The sequence below is a fragment of the Phocoena sinus genome, chromosome 17 (genome assembly GCF_008692025.1).
Source record: "Phocoena sinus isolate mPhoSin1 chromosome 17, mPhoSin1.pri, whole genome shotgun sequence".
Lineage (NCBI taxonomy): Eukaryota > Metazoa > Chordata > Mammalia > Artiodactyla > Phocoenidae > Phocoena > Phocoena sinus.
The window spans coordinates 33,050,019-33,073,411 of NC_045779.1; the positions used below are offsets into that span (position 1 = coordinate 33,050,019).

Genomic DNA, 23,393 nt, shown 5'->3' on the forward strand with positions numbered 1-23,393 from the left:
CATAAACCTGGTGTCTTAAGTAAATTAGTTTTTTAAATGAAATATTTTGCAAGTATTATTTGTGTTTTGTGAAAGAAAGATGGTAGATATATGTTTTAAGAACTTATCACAGAAAGGTGCTCAGAAATTGTATGTAATCATACCAAGATAGAATGGTAAAATAAGCCAAGCGTTTCTAGATATATCCAGGTAAATCCATATAATTTGAATAGTATACTTTCCCTTGCTCCTTCAAATGATTTCGGAAGTATAAATTTTCCTATATATCAGTGCCATATTTTATTTGATAGTTTATTTTTAAGTTGCAGGAATCATGCATCTCATGCTAAGCCATATCTGCATAGATATCAGTTGAAAATAATTTTCTGAATTATTTTTATAAATTGACTTTTATTGAATTCTCTTATATTAAATATAGTAACTAAATAAAACTTTTGGGGCAGTATGATCTAAATAAATAATGTCCGCTAGAGATCGCCAACTTAGAATACTGTTTTGTTATTCACAATATTGATCTGAATCAAACTATCATCACTAGGTGATTCCTGTCATCACTGGGGATTTAATGTTACATGACTAGAACAATATTTGTGAAATTGGCAGTGTGATACTGTGCTGTTTTAAAATTGAAGTATAGTTGATTTACAATGTTGTGTTAGTTACAGGTGTACAGCCAAGTGATATATTGTGTGTGTATATATATATATATATATGTATGTATGTATATGTATATATATTCTTTTTCAGATTCTTTTCCATTATAGGTTATTCTGATATATAGTTCCTAGAGATTATCATACTAAGTGAAGTAAGTCAGATGTAGAAAGACAAATATTATATATCATTTATATATGTGGAATCTAAAAAAATGATACAAATTAAAGTATTTACAAAACAGAAATAGACTCACAGACATAGAAGACAAACTTATGGTTACCAACTGTGATATTGTGCTTTTGCTTTACACTGTCTGTTGGAGACAACTCTCCATGAGTGGCTCACATTTCTGCATGTTTTGCAAACAAATACTGTCAACCCTTGAATAACACAAGGGTTGGGGCCCTAACCCCCTAGCAGTTGAAAATCTGCATATAAGTTATAGTCAGCCAACTTACAGTCTGCTCTCTGTATCTGTAATTCTACAACTGTGGATTCTCCCAAGTGTGGATCATGTAGTATTATGTTATTTATTATTGAAAAAACTCAGTGTATAAGTGGACCCTAGCAGTTCAAACCTGTGTTGTAATTAACTGTCCTTTGTTAACAAACTGTATTTTCAAGGATTTTGGTATACCTTGATAGAAATAGTGTCTCCTGCTGGAGCAAAAACAGGCATGCTTAGGTTATTCTGCAATAGATTAAAGAGAACGTCTTCCTCCAGAGCAAAGGGCAGCATTCTTTCTGCCCATTCAAATATACTCAGGTTCGGTCAGCTCAGAGTTCCTCTCCTGCACTAAAGCTACTGCATGGGCAGGCATTCATCTGACCTCATTCACACCACCCCTGTGGAACTTGGGGGCAAGGGGAAATTACACAAACATGCCATGAAATTAGAAATGCTTAATTTACTTTTAACATTACATAAAAGAAATTTAATAGTGTTTCATCTGGGCTGATATAAATGTGCTAGCAATATAGATCCATCTTAATATTGAAATAGATATACATTATGTATTATTTTTTTAAAGATTAGGCTAGAAAACTTATTCTAAAATGATTCCAGACTAGATAATGAAGATCAACCTGCATTTTGTCATCCATACACTTATCGTGCACAGTCAAAGTTGTATTATAAGTAGATGGAACCATGATTGACAGGTGTTTTCACAGGTATCTAATACAAATTAAATAAATTCCTTTCTTTACATTTATAGTAAAACTCTCCACATTCATATCTATAACCACACCCTCATCTCATTTATATAGCCTCTTATTCACATCAGATGAGTTTCTGAAATCCAGCTCCATTCCTTGCCACTGCCTTGATTTAGGCCTTCCTCTAACTTTGGCTGGCTTTCCACCATCAACCTCTATGCAATTTGAACAATCTTCTATACCATTTTCATAATTATCATCTAAAAATTGTATTATTAATAGCACTTTTTTTAGATATGAGTCGTTTCTAATATTTAAGTTTGACTGAGGTCCAGTCTTTCTTTCCAGTTTCTCTATGGCTACCAGACACTTTCTTAATATCTTATCTTACATGCGATACATTCTGTGAAAAATTTCCCACTCCTGTGCACAGAAGCAGTTGCCCCATCAGCAATGTTCCCCTTGTACTTTAGTCTTAGTCCATTCCATCCTTAATGCTGTAAAATTCCATGGGCATTTCCGAGCTGGTCTCCAGACTAAGGGTGGTGCCTGGATTACCAGCATTTTGGTAATGGTGGTTTCATCTGGAAATGGAATGAGGTCATTTGTGGGTCAAAGGACACTCTGTTTCTATTTTTAAAAAGTGAATGTAGTAGCATATTTTGCCAGTACCAGTGAAAATAATAATTTTTAATATCCAAAGCAACTCATGTAAATCTTCTAAAGTAGGGGGTTTAACTCAATCCACAGGTTTCCTGGTAAGCAAGAAGGAGAAAAACATTGAACCCAGAGGACACCAATAAGAGATGTACCAAGAGCAGACCTGATGAGACTATTCTAAGAGCACACCCTTGAATGTGCCTGCTGCTCATCTATCCCCTAAAACATTCTGAAATTATTTTTTAGGAAATATCTAACCTAGACAAAACTACAATTTAGAAAAGAATCAACACTTATGCAGTTTGTACTATGTTCCAACTACTATTGTAAGTCTTGACTTATATTGACTCATTTAATTTTCACAATATACCTACGAAACAGTTACTACTAACAGATGAAGAAGCCACAGAGTAACCCGTCCAAGGTCACAAAAGAAGGGGCAGAGAAGAGATTTGAACTCAGATAATCTGGTTCCAAAGTAAACAACTTAGTCTCGAAACTAACCTGTTACAAGTTAGAATAAACATTGCTGAAAACAATGTTAGGGTAAGGGGGAAGAATCTTTAGAAAACTGAGCAAAATGAAATAGAAAATAAAGCAAAGGTAACAGCATCATTTCCTTGGCAAATTTAGACATTAGCATTTAGATGTATCTTATTCTTCACAAAATATTCCATCGCATGTGTGACTCATGACTAATATAATCAGTCATCTATTGATGGACACATAGTTTGGGTACTTTCATACATACTCTATCAAATTGCTGGGTGAATGGGTATAAACATTTAAAACCATAGACACATTAAAAATGACAGAATTTTTACATTATAAACAATAAGCAAAGTCTCTTTTACCACACTTTATCAAGAATGGGCATCATTAACCTTCATTCTTTGTCAATAGGATGTGTGAATAATTATTTCTAATGTCTTACATTTTAAGAATTAAATCGATGCAGAGAAAGCTTTCGACAAAACTCAACACCCATTTATGACAAAAGCCCTGCAGGAAGTAGGCATAGAGGGAACATTCCTCAACATAATGACGGCCATATATGACAAACCCACAGCCAACAGTGTGCTCAATGGTGAAAAACTGAAACCATTTCCACTAAGATCAGGAACAAGACAAAGGTGCCCACTTTCAACACTCTTACTTAACATAGTTTTGGAAGTTTTAGCCACAGCAATCAGAGAAGAAAAAGAAATAAAAGGAATCCAAATTGGAAAAGAAGAAGTAAAGCTGTCACTGTTTGCAGATGACTATACACAGAGAATGCTAAGGATGCTACCAGAAAACTACTAGAGCTATGGTACAGTAGCAGGATACAAAATTAATGCACAGAAATCTCTGGCATTCCTATACCCTAATGATGAAAAATCTGAAAGTGAAATCAAGAAAACACTCCCATTTACCATTGCAACAAAAAGAATAAAATATCTAGGTATAAACCTACCTAAGGAGACAAAAGACCTGTATGCAGAAAATTATAAGACACTGATGAAAGAAATTAAAGATGATACAAACAGGTCTCCATCTGATATACCATGTTCTTGGATTGGAAGAATCAACATTGTGAAAATGACTCTACTACCCAAAGCAATCTACAGATTCAATGCAATCCCTATCAAACTACCACTGGCATTTTTCACAGAACTAGAACAAAACATTTCACAATTTGTATGGAAACACAAAAGACCCCGAATAGCCAAAGAAATCTTGAGAATGAAAAACGGAGATGGAGGAATCAGGCTCCCTGACTTCAGACTATACTACAAAGCTACAGTAATCAAGACAGTATGGTACTGGCACAAAAACAGAAAGATAGATCAATGGAACAGGATAGAAAGCCCAGAGATAAACCCACGCACATATGGTCACCTTATCTTTGATAAAGAAGTCAGGAATGTACAGTGGAGAAAGGACAGCCTCTTCAATAAGTGGTGCTGGGAAAACTGGACAGGTACATGTCAAAGTATGAGATTAGATCACTCCCTAACACCATACTCAGAAATAAGCTCAAAATAGATTAAAGACCTAAATGTAAGGCCAGAAACTATCAAACTCTTAGAGGAAAACATAGGCACAACACTCTATGACATAAATCACAGCAAGATCCCTTTTGAGCCACCTCCTAGAGAAATGGAAATAAAAACAAAAATAAACAAATGGGACCTAATGAAACTTCAAAGCTTTGGCACAGCAAAGGAAACCATAAACAAGACCAAAAGACAACCCTCAGAATGGGAGAAAATATTTGCAAATGAAGCAACTGACAAAGGATTAATTTCCAAAATTTACAAGCAGCTCATGCAGCTCAATAACAAAAAAACAAACAACCTAATCTAAAAATGGGCAGAAGACCTAAATAAATATTTCTCCAAAAAAGATATACAGACTGCCAACAAACACATGAAAGAATGCTCAACATCATTAATCATTAGAGAAATGCAAGTCAAAACTACAATGAGATATCATCTCACACTGGTCAGAATCTACAAACAATAAATGCTGGAGTTGGTGTGGAGAAAAGGGAACCCACTTGCACTGTTGGTGGGAATGTAAATTGATACAGCCACTATGGAGAACAGTATGGATGTTCCTTAAAAAACTACAAATAGAACTACCATATGACACAGCAATCCCACTACTGGGCATATACCTTGAGAAAACCATAATTCAAAGAGTCATGTACCAAAATGTTCATTGCAGCTCTATTTACAATAGCCAGGACATGGAAGCAACATAAGTGTCCATCAACAGATGAATGCATAAAGAAGATGTGGCACATATATACAATGGAATATTACTCAGCCATAAAAAGAAACGAAACTGAGTTATTGTAGTGAGATGGATGGACCTAGACTCTGTCATACAGAGTGAAGTAAGTCAGAAAGAGAAAAACAAATACCATATGCTAGCACATATATATGGAGTCTAAGAAAAAAAAAAAAAAAGGTCATGAAGAACCTAGGGGCCAGACGGGAATAAAGACACAGACCTACTAGAGAATGGACTTGAGGATATGGGGAGGGGAAGGGGAAGCTGTGACAAAGTGAGAGAGTGGCATGGACATATATACACTACCAAACGTAAAATAGATAGGTAGTGGGAAGCAGCCGCATAGCACAGGGAGATCAGCTCGGTGCTCTGTGACCACCTAGAGGCGGCATATAGGGAGGGTGGGAGGGAGGGCGATGCAAGAAGGAAGAGATATGGGAACATATGTATATGTATAACTGATTCACTTTGTTAAAAATCAGAAACTAACACACCATTGTAAAGCAATTATACTCCAATAAAGACGTTAAAAAAAAGAATTAAGAGGTTTATTAATTATGTATTCCTGTGTAACAAATAGTCCAAAAACTTTAGCAGCTTAGAACAACAGACATTTATTATCTCACAGTTTCTATGGAAACAGATATAGGAAAACAGGTGCAAGTGAGCTGGGAGTGTCAAAGCCTCAGGCTCCGGCTCTCAGGCAGGGTGCCATCAAAATATTGGCAGGGCCTACAGTCATCTGAAAGCTCAACTGGGGGAGAGTCCCCTTCCAAGATTGCTCACGTTGTTGCTGTCAGGTCTTGTTTCTTTGTCACATAGGGCTCTCCACTGGCTCCCTGAATGTCCTCATGACATGGCAGCAGTCTAAGGTGTTGAAGCCAGAGAAAGGAAGATACAGTCCTTTATTATTTAATCATGAACGTAACATCCATCATTTTTGCTTTTTCTATTTGTTGGAAACTGTCACCAGATCTAGCCCACATTTAAGAGAAGGATAATACACGAGGATAAGGATCATTAGGAGCCACCTCAGGAACTGTGTATCTATGAGGGATATAGAACAACTTTTTCTATGTATTTGACTTGGAGTGTGTGTCCCATAAAAACTCTTTAAAATGTTTATATTTTCAAATTTATCTTTTATGTTGTCTGAAGTTATTACTATACTCAGGTCTTCCCCATTCTTAGAGTACTTTCAAAAAATTAAACCCTAGGAAGATTTCTTATGCTATTTTTATGGATTATTTTTTATTTAAGTATTTTTGCCATTTGAGCAATTTGGAAGTTACAAAGAATGAGGTATGGATTTTGCTTTATTTTATCCAAATAGTGAGCTATTTGTCTCAAAAATATGTATTAAATAATTCAGCTTCCCTTTCCCTGATTTGAAATGCACAATGGCAGAATTTTACCCCATTCTACTGAAAATAAATAGATTGCTCCTCAAATCCTTGTGATTTCTTATAAAATTTTCTTTTATAATCTTGTGATTATAAAATAGGTATAACCTGTGAGAACAAAGCTTGTTCTGAAAAAAATCATCTAACTCTTCATATCATAGAATCACTGTTCTGAATCTTAATATATATATGTGTGTGTGTGTGTGTATATATATATAGTTTATGCCATCATGTATCATATGACTTAAACTCTTTAGGACTTAGTTATATGATCCATGTAGGTGTAAACTTTGTATCTACTAAATGAAGCAGTATTTTGAAACCATCAGCAATCACTTTTTTGGGACTGTGAGTATATACTCCATAGTCAAAATTAGAAATTAATATTTTCTTATGACAATTAAAATTATGTGTGTAGATTCTTACTGCTACTCACTCAAGACCTAGGACTGCGGAGGAGCTGATCTATCAGGTTTTCTTGCTAGCTATCTGTTGCCAGTTACATACTTAATAATTGAGAACATAATTCACTTCTTTCAGTTTCTCAAAATCCTCCTCTATACAACGTCCCTTTGAGCTGAAAACTTTCCATTCAGTAAAGTGGGTTACTTTTGTCTATAGGAACATGGTGGGTTAATGATGGCATAACAGCTCTCATAGTTTCTTGGAAAGTCTTGCATCTACTGCCACCCTCTGAAGTGGCAGGGTACGCAATACCTATTGTATTGTTCTCAGCTTCTTATGAAAATCTAAAACTTAAAGAGTTCTGTTTCTATTCAGTTAAACTAGTTGTCTGTATGATTCTTATTGTTGTTATAGTTACCTTGTTATATTTACCTTGCTTTCTGGCTATCAATACTTATGTCATTTCATCTGACTATTACCTCCTTGAGATCATACTATATTTCATAAGTTTTGTGTGCTCTGAAGGGCTTAACACAGTGCCTTGCACAAGATAGATAATGAAAATATTTTTTAAATGAAGTAAATCATAATGCACTGGTTGGTGTATTTTGTCTGTGACTGAAAAAAAATTTTTTATACTAAGCATACATGATGTTTGGCTGATGCCATACATTTTCACTTAATTCATTGTCTCTTTTAACTGAAAATATTTTGTTAGAATATAAGGGAGTTTAAACTTTTATTTGGAAAGAGACGTAATTTCTTTGTAGCTGAAAACTTCACAGGTTTGCTAGTGGTAGATTATCCTTGCCCGATATAATTATCCTATGTAGTTAGAGACTATACTATAAGACATTACCATAGAAAAGTTCCTTGACTGTAAGGCTGTTTTCTTTGTTCACACATTTTCTCTCCCATGAAGTAAGGTTGTGATACACATAAAGTTAATATTTGAGAAATGACTACATTGTAGAGCTTCATTGGTGGTGACACTGGTCAATCACATGAAATTTATTAGAATTCTAGATGAACTCAATGTCATCAAATTCCAGTTCAATCTAACACTGACTTCCAAAACTGTGCCCTTCTCTCAAATTTCATGACCACATCCCTAGTGCTGCATTATAATATCTCATCATGTGGACAAGTGCAGACATCATGCCTACAGTGCTCACTTGTTATAAAAATTTAGAAAATAAATCTAAATACCAATAAAAGGAGAAAATAAAACCAACTATAACTTGATCATTTAGAGATAACATTTTAGTGTTTCCATCTAGATGTGTTTATTTGCATATAATATGAATCTGTCATAGATATTCAATTTTTCACTTAATGTGTCATGAACATTATTTTATGTCAACCATGTACCGTGAACATTGTGTACTAAATATGCTTTTTAGAAATCAAATATAGTGGCTTCATTAGAGTGGAGAGTAGCATATTTATTTTACCAATCCCTGATTTTCGACAATTTAAGCTCTTTCCAAATATTTATTATTATAAAAAGTCTCACAATAAAAATTCATGTGCCTAGGTACTTACACACATACACTATTATAATATTCCTGATGTACAATATTGCTGTATTTCTTTCAATTACTATATTTGTTTATATTAAACCCCACTTTCCTGACTCTACCATTTCAGTCTCCACATATCATCAGAGTAATCATTTCACAATGACATTTATATGCCATTCCTCAGTTTAATCATCTTCAGTGGGTCCCCATTGCCAGCCTGCATATCTAAAAGATCAAAGCATCCTCCTAGCCTTTGAATTCTGCCTCTTCCCAATTAGGATCTCTTGATTTTTACCTGTAGGCTTAGTTCTTCTCCAAATTCCCGGAGCAAATCCTGGTGATTTTATACTTAAAGGCATACATTCCTCAAAAAATTCTATTAAAATTCAGAACCTTCTCCCAATGACAAAACAAAAAATGTAGATAACTCCACGATGAAGGAGAATTTGGGTCTCACTTAGTCATAAATTCAAACTGTCATTTCAAATAGACATGATTTGGCTGATGTGAGCATTTCACAAAATAAGTGGTAAGAAACAGTTTTGTAAAGACAGCAGTACACAGAGGAAGCGTTTAATGTTATCTTTTAGATGTGAAAGCAGAAACTAAGGTTCAGAAGAATAAACTTACTTTTCATCCTGCTTAGCTACGCAGTCTCTTTCTATGGAAAGCAGTAAATATTTATTATAGGTTAAAGGCAATGAAAATAATGGACCTGTAGCTGGCAGCCATGCCAGGTAGTTCTTGGCACTGACAACATTTACCATATAAGCAATGACTGTCAAATTTAAAGAGCAAACACATTTTCCAGGAAAGCTCATTTAATATTCATTTGCCAAGCACAGGGTATATTCAATTTGAGGGTTAACACTTAAAAAATACAGACAAGAGGCAGAAAATATTGATTTTAAAAGAAGAAAAGGGGGAGGACATTTAAAAATCCATTTAAAATTAAAACTTTTCACAGAATCTCTAAAGTGGATCTAATAAATCCTGTGTCTCATATAAGAAACAGGCTTATTTCTGCTGTCTCAGATCATTTTTGCAGACTCTTCGTTTAAGTCATGGCAGCTTAGCCAGTCTGGCAAAGACTGAAGGAGAAAGAAAACATTATTTATAGGCTTCTTATAGGATATGAATTGCTCTTATTTCTTCATAAAAATTCTATTTAAAAAAATTTTTATTACTGTATTTATGTAGCCCACCATACAAGGGGCTCAAAAATACCACCACTCCACATACACATACACACCCACCAAAGTGAATTGGTATGAAACGGGGCCCATAATTTGTGAAAGAAAGGATCTGGCCTCAGCTTGGATCCAATTAGGATTAAATCCCACTCTCTACCACCTGGAAATAAGAAAGCAATGAGAAGAGATGAAATGAAAGTAATTAGAGAGAGACAGAGACAGAGAGAGAGGGACAGAGAGAGAGAGAGAGAGGGAAAGAAGAAGGTGCGGGGAGAAAGAGAGAGAGAGACTCTCAAGGTACAAAAATAGAAGCCATTGCCAGTCTAGTAATACCTGGATAAAGACAGTTAATAGACATTATCATAGGAATTCATCAAACTAGACACATAATGAAGAATCTTTAAAAATGTACTAGAAACAAATACAGACTAGGTGGAAGTCAATTTTATAAAATTACACCAAATTCTATCCCTATAATGGATAGAACACTATGGTATAAACAGAATTTAAATCAAAACTAATATTTCTGAATACTAGCTTGAAGAAAACATTACATATATTATACTTTTTTAATTCTCAGATTAAATTTTATTTTCACTCACTCCTCACATTCAATTAAGCACAAAATCCTGTTAATTTTACCCGCATAACATCACTAGAGTATTCCCTTTCACTCCATTCCTTCTACCATATTTCCACTTCAGGGTTCTATCATCTCTCATTCAGAATATTAAAATATCTTCTTAGTGGAACTCCTTATCTCCTGTCTTGAGCACTCCTAACACATTCTCTACATTGAAGCTAGAAAAATCTTCCTAAAACTTTGTACGTTTTCATGTAATATTCCTCCTTAAAATTTGTCGGTAGCATCTTTTTACCTTCAGGATGAAAGACATCATCTATCCTATGGCATCCATGTCCTTTCACAACCCAGGCTTTGATTACCCTGTCAGCCTCGTTCCTCACGCCCATCTCAGATTCACTGCCCATGTGCCATCTCTGCCAAGTCACCTGCAGTTCCCTCAAAACCGTCAGCTCTTTCTCCTCTGAACACTTGCTTATTCCATGCTTTCTGACAGCATTTATTTACCTCAACATTTTGCCTGGGTAGCTCCTGATTATCACTTTGGCTAACCTTAGGTTTCCTCTCCACTAGGAAGCCTTGCATAATGATTTCTAGTTCAGGTTTGTTATTTCCTTTAGAGAGTCCCATAATATTATCATGTCCAATCTCTCATAATACTTAGTAAAGTGTTACAGTGATTTCACTTGAGGTCATGGACATACTGGATGATCGGGAATGAAGAAAGTACCAAACACTGAAAGATGTTTGAAAGGTACTCACAAAGGGAACATGCCAGATAAAGGCAGTATCTGCCTATATATTATAACCTGCCCTAAGCATTGCCGTGGTGACTAACATAACGGTGTAGGTGGGAGATTTTGAGGCTTTAGGACAAGTTAGTGGAATAAGAGTCAAGACAGGAAGAAATAGTAAACAATGTAAAACAAGGAGAATAAAGAAGTCATACAACTGTGAATTAAAGAATGTAGGAACTAGAAGAAAACTCCAACAGATCCGCTTTGGTGAAAAACAGGCTTGTTTTTTTCTTTGCAAGATTATGCAATCTACACAGTGGCCTTTCATGCACCACTCTTGGGAAAATAAGCTACTTTTTCACATTTTAATGAATGGAGTCATTTGTTTTTCATACCTCTGCTATTCTGATCTTCCAGAGGTCATAGAGTCTTCATCAAATATTTTAAACTATAAATATCTAACAAATTAAAATAGAAATGTTATAGGAAATAAAAAATCTTTAATAGGAATCTTGCTTATACTAGCTAATGAAAGCAGCATACACACTGAAGTATTACCAAACAATGAATCCCATCAAACTGCTAATGGAAAGCCTTAGAGCAAAATAATAAAAATGGTTTTTGAATGTGGTGTGTGGCTACCAGTGGCATCACGCTAATCAAAACTCATATATGCCCACAGCTCTCCACAATTTCGTACAAACTCTTACCCTCATTTTGTTTCTTAGTTTTCCCTTACATATTTGTTTTCACTTACATCTATTTACTCTCTCATGAGCAGAATCTGAGTTGTCCAGTATTGATCCTTTGTTTACACAGTTGTTTCTGCATAGGATGCTATCTTTATCTCTCTACACATCTCCAAATGGTACTTGTATTCAAGGTCTAATTTAAATCTTACTTCTTTCATAGATAATTTCTTGGCCAATGTCTATTGAAATGCTATCTCTTAGCTCTGAATTATATTAGGATTTATCTTTTCATTTAGTGTCCTGCATTAACTATAACCAAACAAAAATGAGATTAAGTCTTTCACATTACTTGTAAACTGAGTCTAAAGGCACACTAAATGGCTAATTTAAGAATATTTTAGCAATCATAGTATTATATTGCTTACCTAGATAATTCTAAAAAGAAAATCATTCATGGATGCACATATTCTGTTATATAGTTTTATAATGAACAAATTATTTTTAAAATATTCCCTTAAAGCAGTGAGCTGATTGCTCTGTGTGGAGCAGATGCCCTGTCATTCCTTAGTCAATCTCTATTGAAATGATTTTTTCCTACTCTAAACTATGGTGGACTTATCATCTCTTATTTACTCGTCTATATTAGCTATAACTGTGCAAACATGAGATTGTAAATTGAGTCTAAAGACATCTCCAAACAAATGGTTCAAAAATATTTTTTAGTAACAATAGTATTATCAGAATAAGTATTACTTCTTGAAAAGATTCTATGAAAGGAATACCATACAGTTTTATGCATTCTGTGTATGTTCATGTCATTACTTGGCTATTTTAAAGGAATTTTCCCAAAGCACTGTTATGTATACTTTACCAAATTAAGTCTTATGGACCCATGCTTGCTCCCTAGCCCTGCTGAGGCCCTCTGCCTCAGTGGGGAAGGTTCTTTCTCCATTTGAGTTCATGCAGCCAAAATAAAACCGAAGCTGAGATTGAAGCAGCTTTATTCAATGGTCAGAGAATGGAGTAGTAGAAACTTAGTTCACGATCAACTTCTCACCTTAATGGTGAGAGGGATTTGCTTTTAAGGAATAAGGACGATGAGGGTAGGAGTGAGACTAATGACAGTGAGGCATGTGCATTGGTTTTCTGGGAAAGAAGCAGGGCTTCCCTGGAAATGGGGTACCACCCCTTTTCTGTCCTTTTTTGGTTTGTGACATCTGGTCATAGTCACCTGTAGGTGTGTCATATAGTATACTATATAGTAAAATCAGCATAGAATGAGACTCAGGGTCTGCTGGAGGTCAGATTCGTAGCCATTTTGGTTTCAGCTGATTCTAACCAGTTTTTTTTTTTCTCTTCCTATAACTTCCTTTGTGTCCAGACCCTGTGACTTAAAGATATACGTTAGTTCCTGTTCAAAGGAGGGATTGGTGAGTTTTGAGCAAGGGTCTGGTGGCAACTCTGGTAATACATAGAGCAGAGGCTCTTTCTCTAAATATTAGCCAATTGACTGGTAAATTTAATAAGGGTAAGCACTAAATTGAAAGGTAAAAGACCACTTATGCCTCATCATGATAGAAGGGATTTGAGTGTAAAAAGTACTAAAACAAAGTTGTCCTTAGTACCCCTAGCAATTCACTGAATCCCAGACCTGAAAATGGTGGTTATTCTCCATTATGTGTGAAGTGTTCCAGTTGGTGTTACTGGAAGAAAGCTGAAAATTTAGAGTTTGATCTAAACAATAAGCAAACAATAAGCAAAATAAACCAAAAAAATCTTATTCATCTATGTTTTGAATAGGTAATATACTTATATGTTTCAAAATTCAGGAATTACAAGAATGCATAAAGAGTTTCTCTTCTTCTCCCTGCTCTTCAGCCACTTAATATCCCAACTGTGAGGCACCCAATTATACCAGTTTGTGAGACCTATTTTAATTAAATTTATATTTCCTAAGCTGAAAGAGGTCTGTATTTGCCTCATGAAATGTAGGTCAACAAGACAGTTATTGAGTAGCACCTTTGCCAGGAAGGTTCCTGGATACTCTGAGAAAGAATAATAGAGAGGGCATGCTAGGGGATATCTTAGTGATACTTAATATACTAATTCCTCCTCCCATTAAGAGTATGATGCATTCTTCCTTCTCTTGTGATCCTTTTATGTGTTGGCCACTTTACTACAGTTGGTTTCATTATCCCTACTTTATATATGAGAACACTAAGGCTCACATAAATTAATAGTTTCTAATGGTCATGCCAACAATAAGTGGCAGATTTGGAGTCAGATTTGAATTGCAATTGTGGACCTCTAAAGCCTTTGTTTCTTCCACTCACTGCTTAATCAGAGAAGGAAAATTCTTGAAGTCAGATTTCAGGAAGAATGAATGGGAAAACAGAGAAAGCCAAAACAGTTTAAAAATAGGTTTTTATATTAAAAAAATTAAAATGTAAAACAGCTTTTATAGACATATTACCAAAATTACCCATAGCAAATTTCAGTTACAAAACAGTTACACTGTTTACACAAGGTATTTGAACAACCTATCAGACTCACCTACTCATAAGGCTTTGGGAGATTGTTGGGGAAGGTCCTCCTATGGGCAGAAGTCATGTTACAGACAATAATTGACCAATCACTAAAATAAGAACACGTTACAGCACATAAACTTATTTTTCTTTTGTGATCTCAAAGAACAATGCAAACATTATCCACACCAGAGCCCAAGAAGTATAAGTATCTGTTATTCCCACTTCATAAGTGAGGACATAAGACACCCTGTGAGTCAACTGCATAGCCCAGTCCTATGCTCAGACTACATAAATACAGCTAATATTAACATTCTAGGAAACAAGTGGAAGAAAAAATGTGATGCAGTAATGCCAGAGTGTTGCACTGGTCCTTATGGCTTCTTTGACGGCAGAATTAATTTCCTACCCGATTTAGTGAAGAATTTTAGATTATGAAATTGTTAATGAGCACGAAAGGGAGCTCCCTTCATTTCTTGGTCCCCAAAGGCACAAAACTTAGATAAATTAAAATCTTGAGAAGCAGCATCCAAAATGGGAGGATCCATCTTCTTTAAAATACCTAAGGAGTCCATCAGTGCTAGATTTCCATAAATTTTAATAGATGATTCTAAAATACATCTACCCTCTCTAATCAACCACCACCCTTCAAAGTTGACTACATACACATAATTTCCCAGTAATTGTTCCACAGAATTCAAGACCCAGGGTAAATATACCCTGTATATCACTAAATCAGGATTATGGTACACAAAAAGCGAGAACAATTTCTAGAGGTGTCTCAAACTTACTGTGAGATCTAGCCCATCCAAGCCTGATCGCAAGAGAGCAAGTAAAAGCCACAGGCAGATGAAAGTCAATACCATTAGCAGGGCTGAAGCTGAGGAATTTATCTGCTGTTGGATACTCTGGCTAATCAGGCACCTAGCATGATTTATTTTCACTTTAGATAGAGGGGGAGGAGAGGAGAATGTTGCAATCATGGATGTTAACTCACTAAGAATTGAATGCAGGGCCTAGTTAAATTCCTATTGGAAGGAAAATACACAAGGCTAGTGACTAGACTCACTGATTAATATATATGGTTGAAAGGTTTTTCTGGAAACAGGAACTAATCTAGCCTTCTCTTGAAATCTGGACATTGCACTAAACTTGTTCCAGGATGGGAGAGACATTCAAAAGTTTTGGTCATTTAACAGCTTTCTGATTTCCGTTTATTGTTAGCAAAAATAATACAAGTTTCCTCTAGAGACAGGCTTCCTTCCCTGTGACGGTAAGAGGAGAAACAAAATTGAGTTTGATATCTAAACTTTCATGCCTACATGTGTAAACCAAAAACAACAAAAAGCCCAAACCAAAACGTGCCAGACTCTACAGCAGTGCTGTTCAATAAAAATATAATGTGAACCACATATACAATTTGAAATTTTCTAATAGCCACTTAAAAAAAAAAAGTAATAGCCACCTGTGGCTAAGAGCTACCTATTGGGCGGTGCAGCCCTAGAATTCGACTTCAAAAAAAAAAAGGGAAAAACAAAGCAAACAGAACCCAATTTCAATAAAGAGGACGCTTAGAGTTGGGCTGTGATCGCTGATTTTTGGTGTCTGGAGAAAGGAAGCCCAGGAGTAAGAAAAAAAGGAGAGGGCAGTGAAAAGAAGCGCGATTGGGGCATCTCCAGAGAAGCCTGCTCTCCCCACCATGTTAGCCCAAGTGTTGAAAGGCTGCCTAGAGGTGACGAGGTGTGCGGCCGATCCCAAAGGGTCACCGTCGCTTGGGGTTCAAAGCCCGCTTGCCCGGGATTAGAGCCACTGGGGTGGGGAACGCAGATTTCGGGGATCCGCGGTGGAGCCGCCAAGGCGCCCTACCTGTCGAGCAGCGGGGTGTGAATGTGCAGGTGTTTCACGGCCACCTGAACGCGCCAGTCTGCGTGGCGGGCAGAAGACACGGTGCCGGACGCGCCGCGGCTCAGGTAGCGCAAGTCGGCGAGCTTGTGTTACGGGATGGTGGGCAGGACGCTGCAGATGGCCTCCTCGTTCATGGTAGCGGGTGGCGCGGGCACTCAGGCAGCCGGTCGATTCCGGAAGTGCCCGCCGCTGCCGCGGCTCCACCCCCTGCGCGAGCCGGGTCGGCAGGCCGTACAGCCTGCCGGACATGAGATCACGAGGCCGTCCATTCTCCGCGCAGCCCACGCCAAGCCGCTGCTTATCCGGAGCCGGAGCGGACTCTTCTCTTCTAGAGACTGGTCAACTCTGCGACGGCGGGGTGCACAGGGGTGGAGCTTCCTCTCTCCGACCTGGCCCTCCCAGGCGCTGCCTGCCACCCAAGCCCGCCTGTCGGAGCTCCACCATCCCCAGACTTCTCAGGCTACGTCAGCGGTGGATGCCGAGGCGGGGATGAGGGCCACTGGCCCGCGATCCTCCCAGCAAGGCTCCGGCCTCGGCCTGAGGCCCGAAATCTCCGCCTTGTGGCGCCCAGACAACGTGTGCCACACCGGCGGGGCTCGGGCGGGGGTTTGGGAGTGGGGAAGTGAGCCAGGGGCGCTTAGTTTGTCTTCTCTCCACCCAACCCACTAGGTTGTAAAGGTTTTCTTTTGGGGAAATTTCCTCTTCGCAGCTTCACACCCAGTCAGCGGACCCTCCAACCCAGGAGGAATCTCCTCTGGTCCCATGGGCGCGTCTTCCGGGAGTCGCCAAACAGCAGACAGAGGTAGCGTGGTGGGTGTGGCAGCTGCCGTTTCCTGACTCCAATCCTGCGCGGAAAGCCCTTTGAGGACATGCGGTGGTGACTTACTAGGGCTCCGCACTTCTCAGCCCAGTGAGTCAGGTAGGGGTGTAGATTCACTTGCTTATCTGGACTCCAATCTAACCTCACTTCCAACTACTTTAGTCGTGTGGGGGTGGCTGATAAGCCCTGTCAGAGTTTAATCCTGTCTAAACCTTCAGATGTTTAGTTCCTGTTGGGTGCTTCTCTACTAGGGACGTATTTTTCTGACTTTTTTTTTTTCTCTCCTGACGTCCATAATTACAGACAGAGATTGAAAAGTAACCTTGAGAGAGTCCCTCCTTTGATTCCAGGTAAGACTGCAAACATTTCTTTCTTATAGATCTGGGAAGAATGCGGTGTTTAATGCCAACCAAAAAAGACTGCAAAGAAGTTTTTACCTTAAACAAACACTTTTCTACACCTGAAATGGCTATTTTGCAAAGTGTGGTGCAAATATTATACACAATACCAAGTCCATGCTAGGCATTTAATGAATTCTAAAGCAAAAGTAATAGGGAATGCCTGACCTCAATCAGGGATTTCTGTCTACAGAAAATCAGTGCTTCCTGTATGTTTGTATTGCCTGAAATGACAGTAGCAGTGTTACATTTCACAATACATGGAAGCTGTAATGAAAGAGTGTGTTGTAAAATTTGATTATTTAAAATAAAATACTTAGCTCTAAAGATATGGTCTGATAATCTGTGGTTCATTCCTTAATAAACTTTTTGCTACAAAAAGTGCTCAGAAAACTTTTCCCATTCATTCATTCATCCAGTAAGTTTACAAACTAAGAATTCTAGAGAAAGAGAACAAAAATTAAGAAGGGAGGAAATGATCAAAATAATAATTCAAGAATTTCTTCCAGGACCAAAAGACAAAGATCTTCATATTTAGAGGACCCACCAGCTACCCACAGTGAATGAAGAAGGACCTATGTTAAAGCACACCATTAAAAAGATCAGAACACGAAGAATAAAGAGAGGATTCTAAAAGTTTTTAGAGGGAAGAAGCAGGAATAAATGGATGGGAATTAGAATGGCATTGGGTTTCTCAACAATAACACTTTTATGCTAAAACACTACAGTGAAATTTCAAGTTTTGTAAGACAATAACTTCCAACCTAGAATCCTATAGTCAAACTATCCATCAACTGTAAGAGTAGAATAAAAACATTTTTACATATACAAGGATGAAAACATTTATTTTCCATCCATCCATCCACCTTTTTTTTTTTTTTTTCTTTTTTTTAAGGGCAAGTTACTAGAGGTTGTGCTCCAAGAAAGCATGAGAGCAAGACAAGAAAGAGAAAGACATGGGATCCAGAAAACAGGACCAGGCCTCTGGGGTGATAGAAGATGGCAGACTCCAAGAAGAAAGGCTGGTTAGTGTAATTGAATTTATTTAGATTACTAATTTTGAGTATTTGGGTCGTTATATTGATAGATGTTTGATAGATCTAATGAAATACGTGATAAAATTCGAGAGAGAACTTAAAAAATATAAGCAAGTAAAAAACGGAAGCAATTATTAATTCCATGAAAACTAAAAATTAGACAAGAATGGAGACAGCGTTTCTCCAACTGTTCTGTGGTGAAAATTTTAAGACATTTTAGAGCTTCTGAAATACTCTTGTATTATAAATCTCGAAGGAGAGAACATGCAGCATAGAGCACTCTAAAATTTATTTATATTTTTAATTACATTACTTTAAAATTTTTTTTTTTTTTTTTTTGGCGGTACGCAGGTCTCTCACTGCCGTTGCCTCTCCTGTTGTGGAGCACAGGCTCCGGACACGCAGGCTCAGCGGCCGTGGCCCACGGGCCCAGCCGCTCTGCGGCATGCGGGATCCTCCCAGACCGGGTCACGAACCCGTGTCCCCTGCATCGGCAGGCAGACTCTCAACCACTGCGCCACCAGGGAAGCCCTACTTTAAAATTTTTAAAAATTAGTATTCACGTGGTTCAAAATTTAAAACTGTAACAGACAGATAATTCAATAGAAAATTAGGCAAAAGACCTAGATACTTCACACAAGGGTATATCTAAATAGTAAATAGTACATGAATGTGAAAAGGTGCTCGACCTCATCAGTCATTAGAGAACTGCAAGTTAAAACCACAGTGCAATATCACTACACAAATACAAGAATAACTAAAATTAAAAGGACAGAATATAGCAAGTGTGGGTGAGGTTTTGTAACAATTGGAGCTCTTGTACATTGCTGGTGGGAGTGTCAATTGGTACAATCAATTTTGCAAACTGTATGGCAGTACTATTAAAATTGCAGTTATGAGGATCCTCAGCAATTCCTTGCCTAGGTATATGGACATGCATATGCATATATTAGAAAGTTCATAGTAGTGCTATTTATAATAGCTTCAAACTGGAAATTACCCTAATATCCATACATAGTAGAATGAGTAAATGATTTGTGGCCCATTTACACAATGGAATACTAAACAGCAATGGTATTGAGCAGTGTACAATATGATGAATTGCACAAATACAATACTGGATGAAAAAGCTAGACACAGAAGAGTATACATTTTATGAGTCAATTCCTATGAAGTACAAAAGTAAGCAAAACTAGCCTATGCTTTTAGAAATCAGGATAATGTCTACTCTTGTAGAGTGGTCATAGTGACTAGAAGGGACAGGATGAGGCCTCTGGGGTGATAGAAATGTTCTGTTTCAATGGGAGAAAACATTTGCAAATGAAGCAACTGACAAAGGATTAATCTCCAAAATTTACAAGCAGCTCATGCAGCTCAATAACAAAAAAACAAACAACCCCATCCAAAAATGGGCAGAAGACCTAAACAGACATTTCTCCAAAGAAGATATACAGAATGCCAACAAACACATGAAAGAATGCTCAACATCATTAATCATTAGAGAAATGCAAATCAAAACTATAATGAGATATCATCTCACACCAGTCAGAATGGCCATCATCAAAAAATCTAGAAACAATAAATTCTGGAGAGGGTGTGGAGAAAAGGGGACACTCTTGCACTGCTGGTGGGAATGTGAATTGGTTCAGCCACTATGGAGAACAGTATGGAGGTTCCTTAAAAAACTACAAATAGAATTACCATATGACCCAGCAATCCCACTACTGGGCATATACCCTGAGAAAACCAAAATTCAAAAAGAGTCATGTACCAAAATGTTCATTGCAGCTCTATTTACAATAGCCCGGAGATGGAAAGAACCTAAGCACCCATCATCGGACGAATGGATAAAGAAGATGTGCAGATATACACAATGGAATATTACTCAGCCTTAAAAAGAAATGAAATTGAGTTATTTGTAATGAGATGGATAGACCTAGAGTCTGTCCTACAGAGTGAAGTAAGTCAGAAAGAAAAAGACAAATACCGTATGCTAACACATATATATGGAATTTAAGGAAAAAAAATGTCATGAAGAACCTAGGGGTAAGACAGGAATAAAGACGCAGACCTACTGGAGAACGGACTTGAGGATATGGGGAGGGGGAAGGGTGAGTTTTGACAGGGCGAGAAAGAGTCATGGACATATACACACTAACAAACGTAGTAAGGTAGATAGCTAGGGGGAAGCAGCCGCAAGGCACAGGGATATTAGCTCGGGGCTTTGGGAAAGCCTGGAGGGGTGGGATGGGGAGAGTGGGAGGGAGGGAGACGCAAGAGGGAAGGCACATGGGAACATATGTATATGTATAGCTGATTCACTTTGTTATAAAGCAGAAACTAACACACCATTGTAAAGCAATTATACCCCAATAAAGATGTTTAAAAAAAAAAAAAAAAAGAAATGTTCTGTTTCTTGATCTAGGACCTAGACTCTTGGTGCCAGTTACATGGGTATGTTCAGTTATGAAAATTCTTTGAGGTTACACAATGTGCACTTTTCTGTATATATATATGTTATACTTCAATAAAAGGTTAATAGGTTTAAATACAAAATAAATAATATATGTGGGTGTATATTATGTCTCTTACTTTTATTTAATTAGTATTACAGTATATACCTGTTCACCTTGCTTGTGTTTCACTTAGTAACCTATTTCGGATATCTTTCCATACAAATGCATAAAAAGCTTTCTCATCTTTTTTTTTTTTAATGATGGATATGCCATAATTTACCCCTCATTGGTGCACACTTAGCTGGTTTCCACATATTTACTATTACAAATTATGCTGCAATAAGTAATCATATATGTCATTTCATACATGAGCAAGTGTATCCATATATATGTCCTAGAAGCTGAACTGCTGGACAAAAGAGTTATGTTCGTTTGTAATTTTGGTTTGTATTGTTGAATGGACCTTCACTGAGGTTGTTCCAGTTTTCTTTTTCTGCAGACAAATGAGAGTGCTGTTTATCCACACACCTACTTTCATTTCTTTTCGAGATGGATAGTATAATGTTGATCTGCGGATTCCTGTATTTCAGTGCTTCTAAAGTCATTTAAATGCTAAGATTCTTTTTATTGCAGACCTTCTAAATATTTGGCTTCAATTTGCTTATCACAACATCAAACCTTTAGCTTTCATGATAGTTTCACCATTATAGAGCTAAAAATATGTATTCTTAGTGATATGTACATTGTTTAATTAATGCCCATAATGAATGGCTAATGACAGAAAACCTAAATAATACTCATGCTAAACTACATCAACTAAATGAGAAACAAAAAACATGAGAATAATTATGCAAATTAGGCTAAAAAACCAGCCTCTCACACCTATATGTTGAATTCATCTATTCAAAATTCTGTAGAATCATATTAAGTCATATTTTCCATTTACTGAGAATAAAGGTTATTTATATCTGCATGTGCTATTTTAGGGACACGGTAGTTTGAAATGGCATGCTTGAAATCTCTCATAGTCTGTTTTTTTGTTTTGCTTGTTTTTTTAACTTCAATGCCTTTTATTCCTGTAAGTTCTTTATATTTATTTATTTTTCTAATTTTTAAAAAAATTAATTTTTATTGGAGTATAGTTGCTTTACAATGTTGTGTTAATTTCTGCTGTACAGCAAAGTGAATCAGCTATATGTATACATATAATGTCCATCGACAGAGGAATGGATAAAGAAGATGTGGTATATATACGCAATGGAATATTATTCAGCCATAAAAAGGAATGCAATTGGGTCATTTGTAGAGACGTGGATGGAGCCAGAGACTATCATAAAGAGTGAAGTAAGTCGGAAAGAGAAAAACAAATATCATATACTAACGTTTATATGTGGAATCTAGAAAAATGGTATAGATGATCTTATTTGCAAAGCAGAAATAGAGACACAGACGTAGAGAACAAACGTATGAACACCAAGGGAGGAAGTGGGCGGGGTGGGATGAATTGGGAGATTGGGATTGACATATATACACTATTGCTACTATGTATAAAATAGGTAACTAATGAGAACCTACTGTATATAGCTCAAGGAACTGTACTCAATGCTCTGTGGTGACCTAAATGGGAAGGAAATCCAAAAAAAGAGGGGATATATCTCATAGTCTTTTAAATTAGAAACAAGACAGAAAAGTTGAAAAATAAGCCACTTAAAAAAGTACAAATGCAAGAACTTAAAACATCTCATATTCTAATTTTTCTATTTTTTGGTCTGAAAGCATCTGGTAACCATTGGGGGAAAATGGGTGAAGGATATGTGGGACCACTCTGTATTATTTTTACAACTTCCTGTGAGTCTATTATTATCTCCAAATAAAAAGTTTTAAAAAGTTGTACCTGGGTGTATTAGTTTCCAGGGACTGCCATAACAAAGAACCACAAGAATTATAAAAAGGTATGTAAATGAGAAGTAAGGCTTCCTGATTCTTCAGATCTCCAGTTCACCTCCCCTAAGACAGCAAATAAATTTAACAAATATTATGTGCCATAATGCTAGGTGCTGGAAATACAGGGGTAACAAAAGACACATGGTCTCTGTCCTTAAAATGCTTTTAGTGTTCTAAGGGAGATAGAACCTAAGCATACAATTACAGTAGAGTGTGATAAATGTTCTGGTAGGGAAGTCCAGGGCACACTCAGAAATTAGGGGAAAGAAGCCTGCATGGTAATTTAATGAAGAGAGGTAAGGCAAACTGCCCAAAGTCATAGCGTTTTTAAACTACAGAGACATGATTCCTGCACAAATCTATTTGAATTAAAGCTCATATTCTTTGTGGGAACTGCTTGCTGTATCACTAGGGTATTACATTTTCAGTTTCACTTTATATGATGTCTCAGGAGAGGAATTTAGTAGCAAGAGGGAATTTCCCAGCTACAAAAAGACAGTGATGGACAAAAATTTA

General features: G+C 36.9%; 1 protein-coding gene and 1 long non-coding RNA gene across 15 annotated transcripts in view; one reads left to right on the forward strand and one right to left on the reverse strand.

Annotated features, from left to right (window-relative positions):
- Positions 1-5,854: 5,854 nt before the first annotated feature.
- On the reverse strand, positions 5,855-16,317 carry LOC116742533. The gene is made up of 3 exons (XR_004346503.1): positions 16,184-16,317; positions 14,346-14,385; positions 5,855-6,123 (listed from the first exon to the last, which is right to left on the reverse strand). It is a non-coding gene; the product is annotated as an uncharacterized LOC116742533 (long non-coding RNA).
- LOC116742528 overlaps positions 16,282-23,393 on the forward strand; it is a 30,271-nt gene continuing 23,159 nt past the window's right edge. For 2 of the 14 annotated variants that reach the window (XR_004346494.1, XR_004346498.1), the window contains exon 1: positions 22,251-22,277. Coding sequence is in view for 3 of the 14 variants with exons in the window: in XM_032610241.1 (XP_032466132.1) it covers positions 16,319-16,798; positions 16,892-17,024; positions 18,336-18,433 (711 nt within the window). In the remaining 11 variants the exon portion in view is untranslated. Of the gene's footprint in view, positions 17,142-17,345; positions 17,393-17,949; positions 18,466-18,828; positions 20,862-22,250; positions 22,278-23,393 lie in introns of those variants that run through there. The other 12 variants (XM_032610241.1, XM_032610242.1, XM_032610243.1 and 9 more) reach the window with 12 other exon arrangements.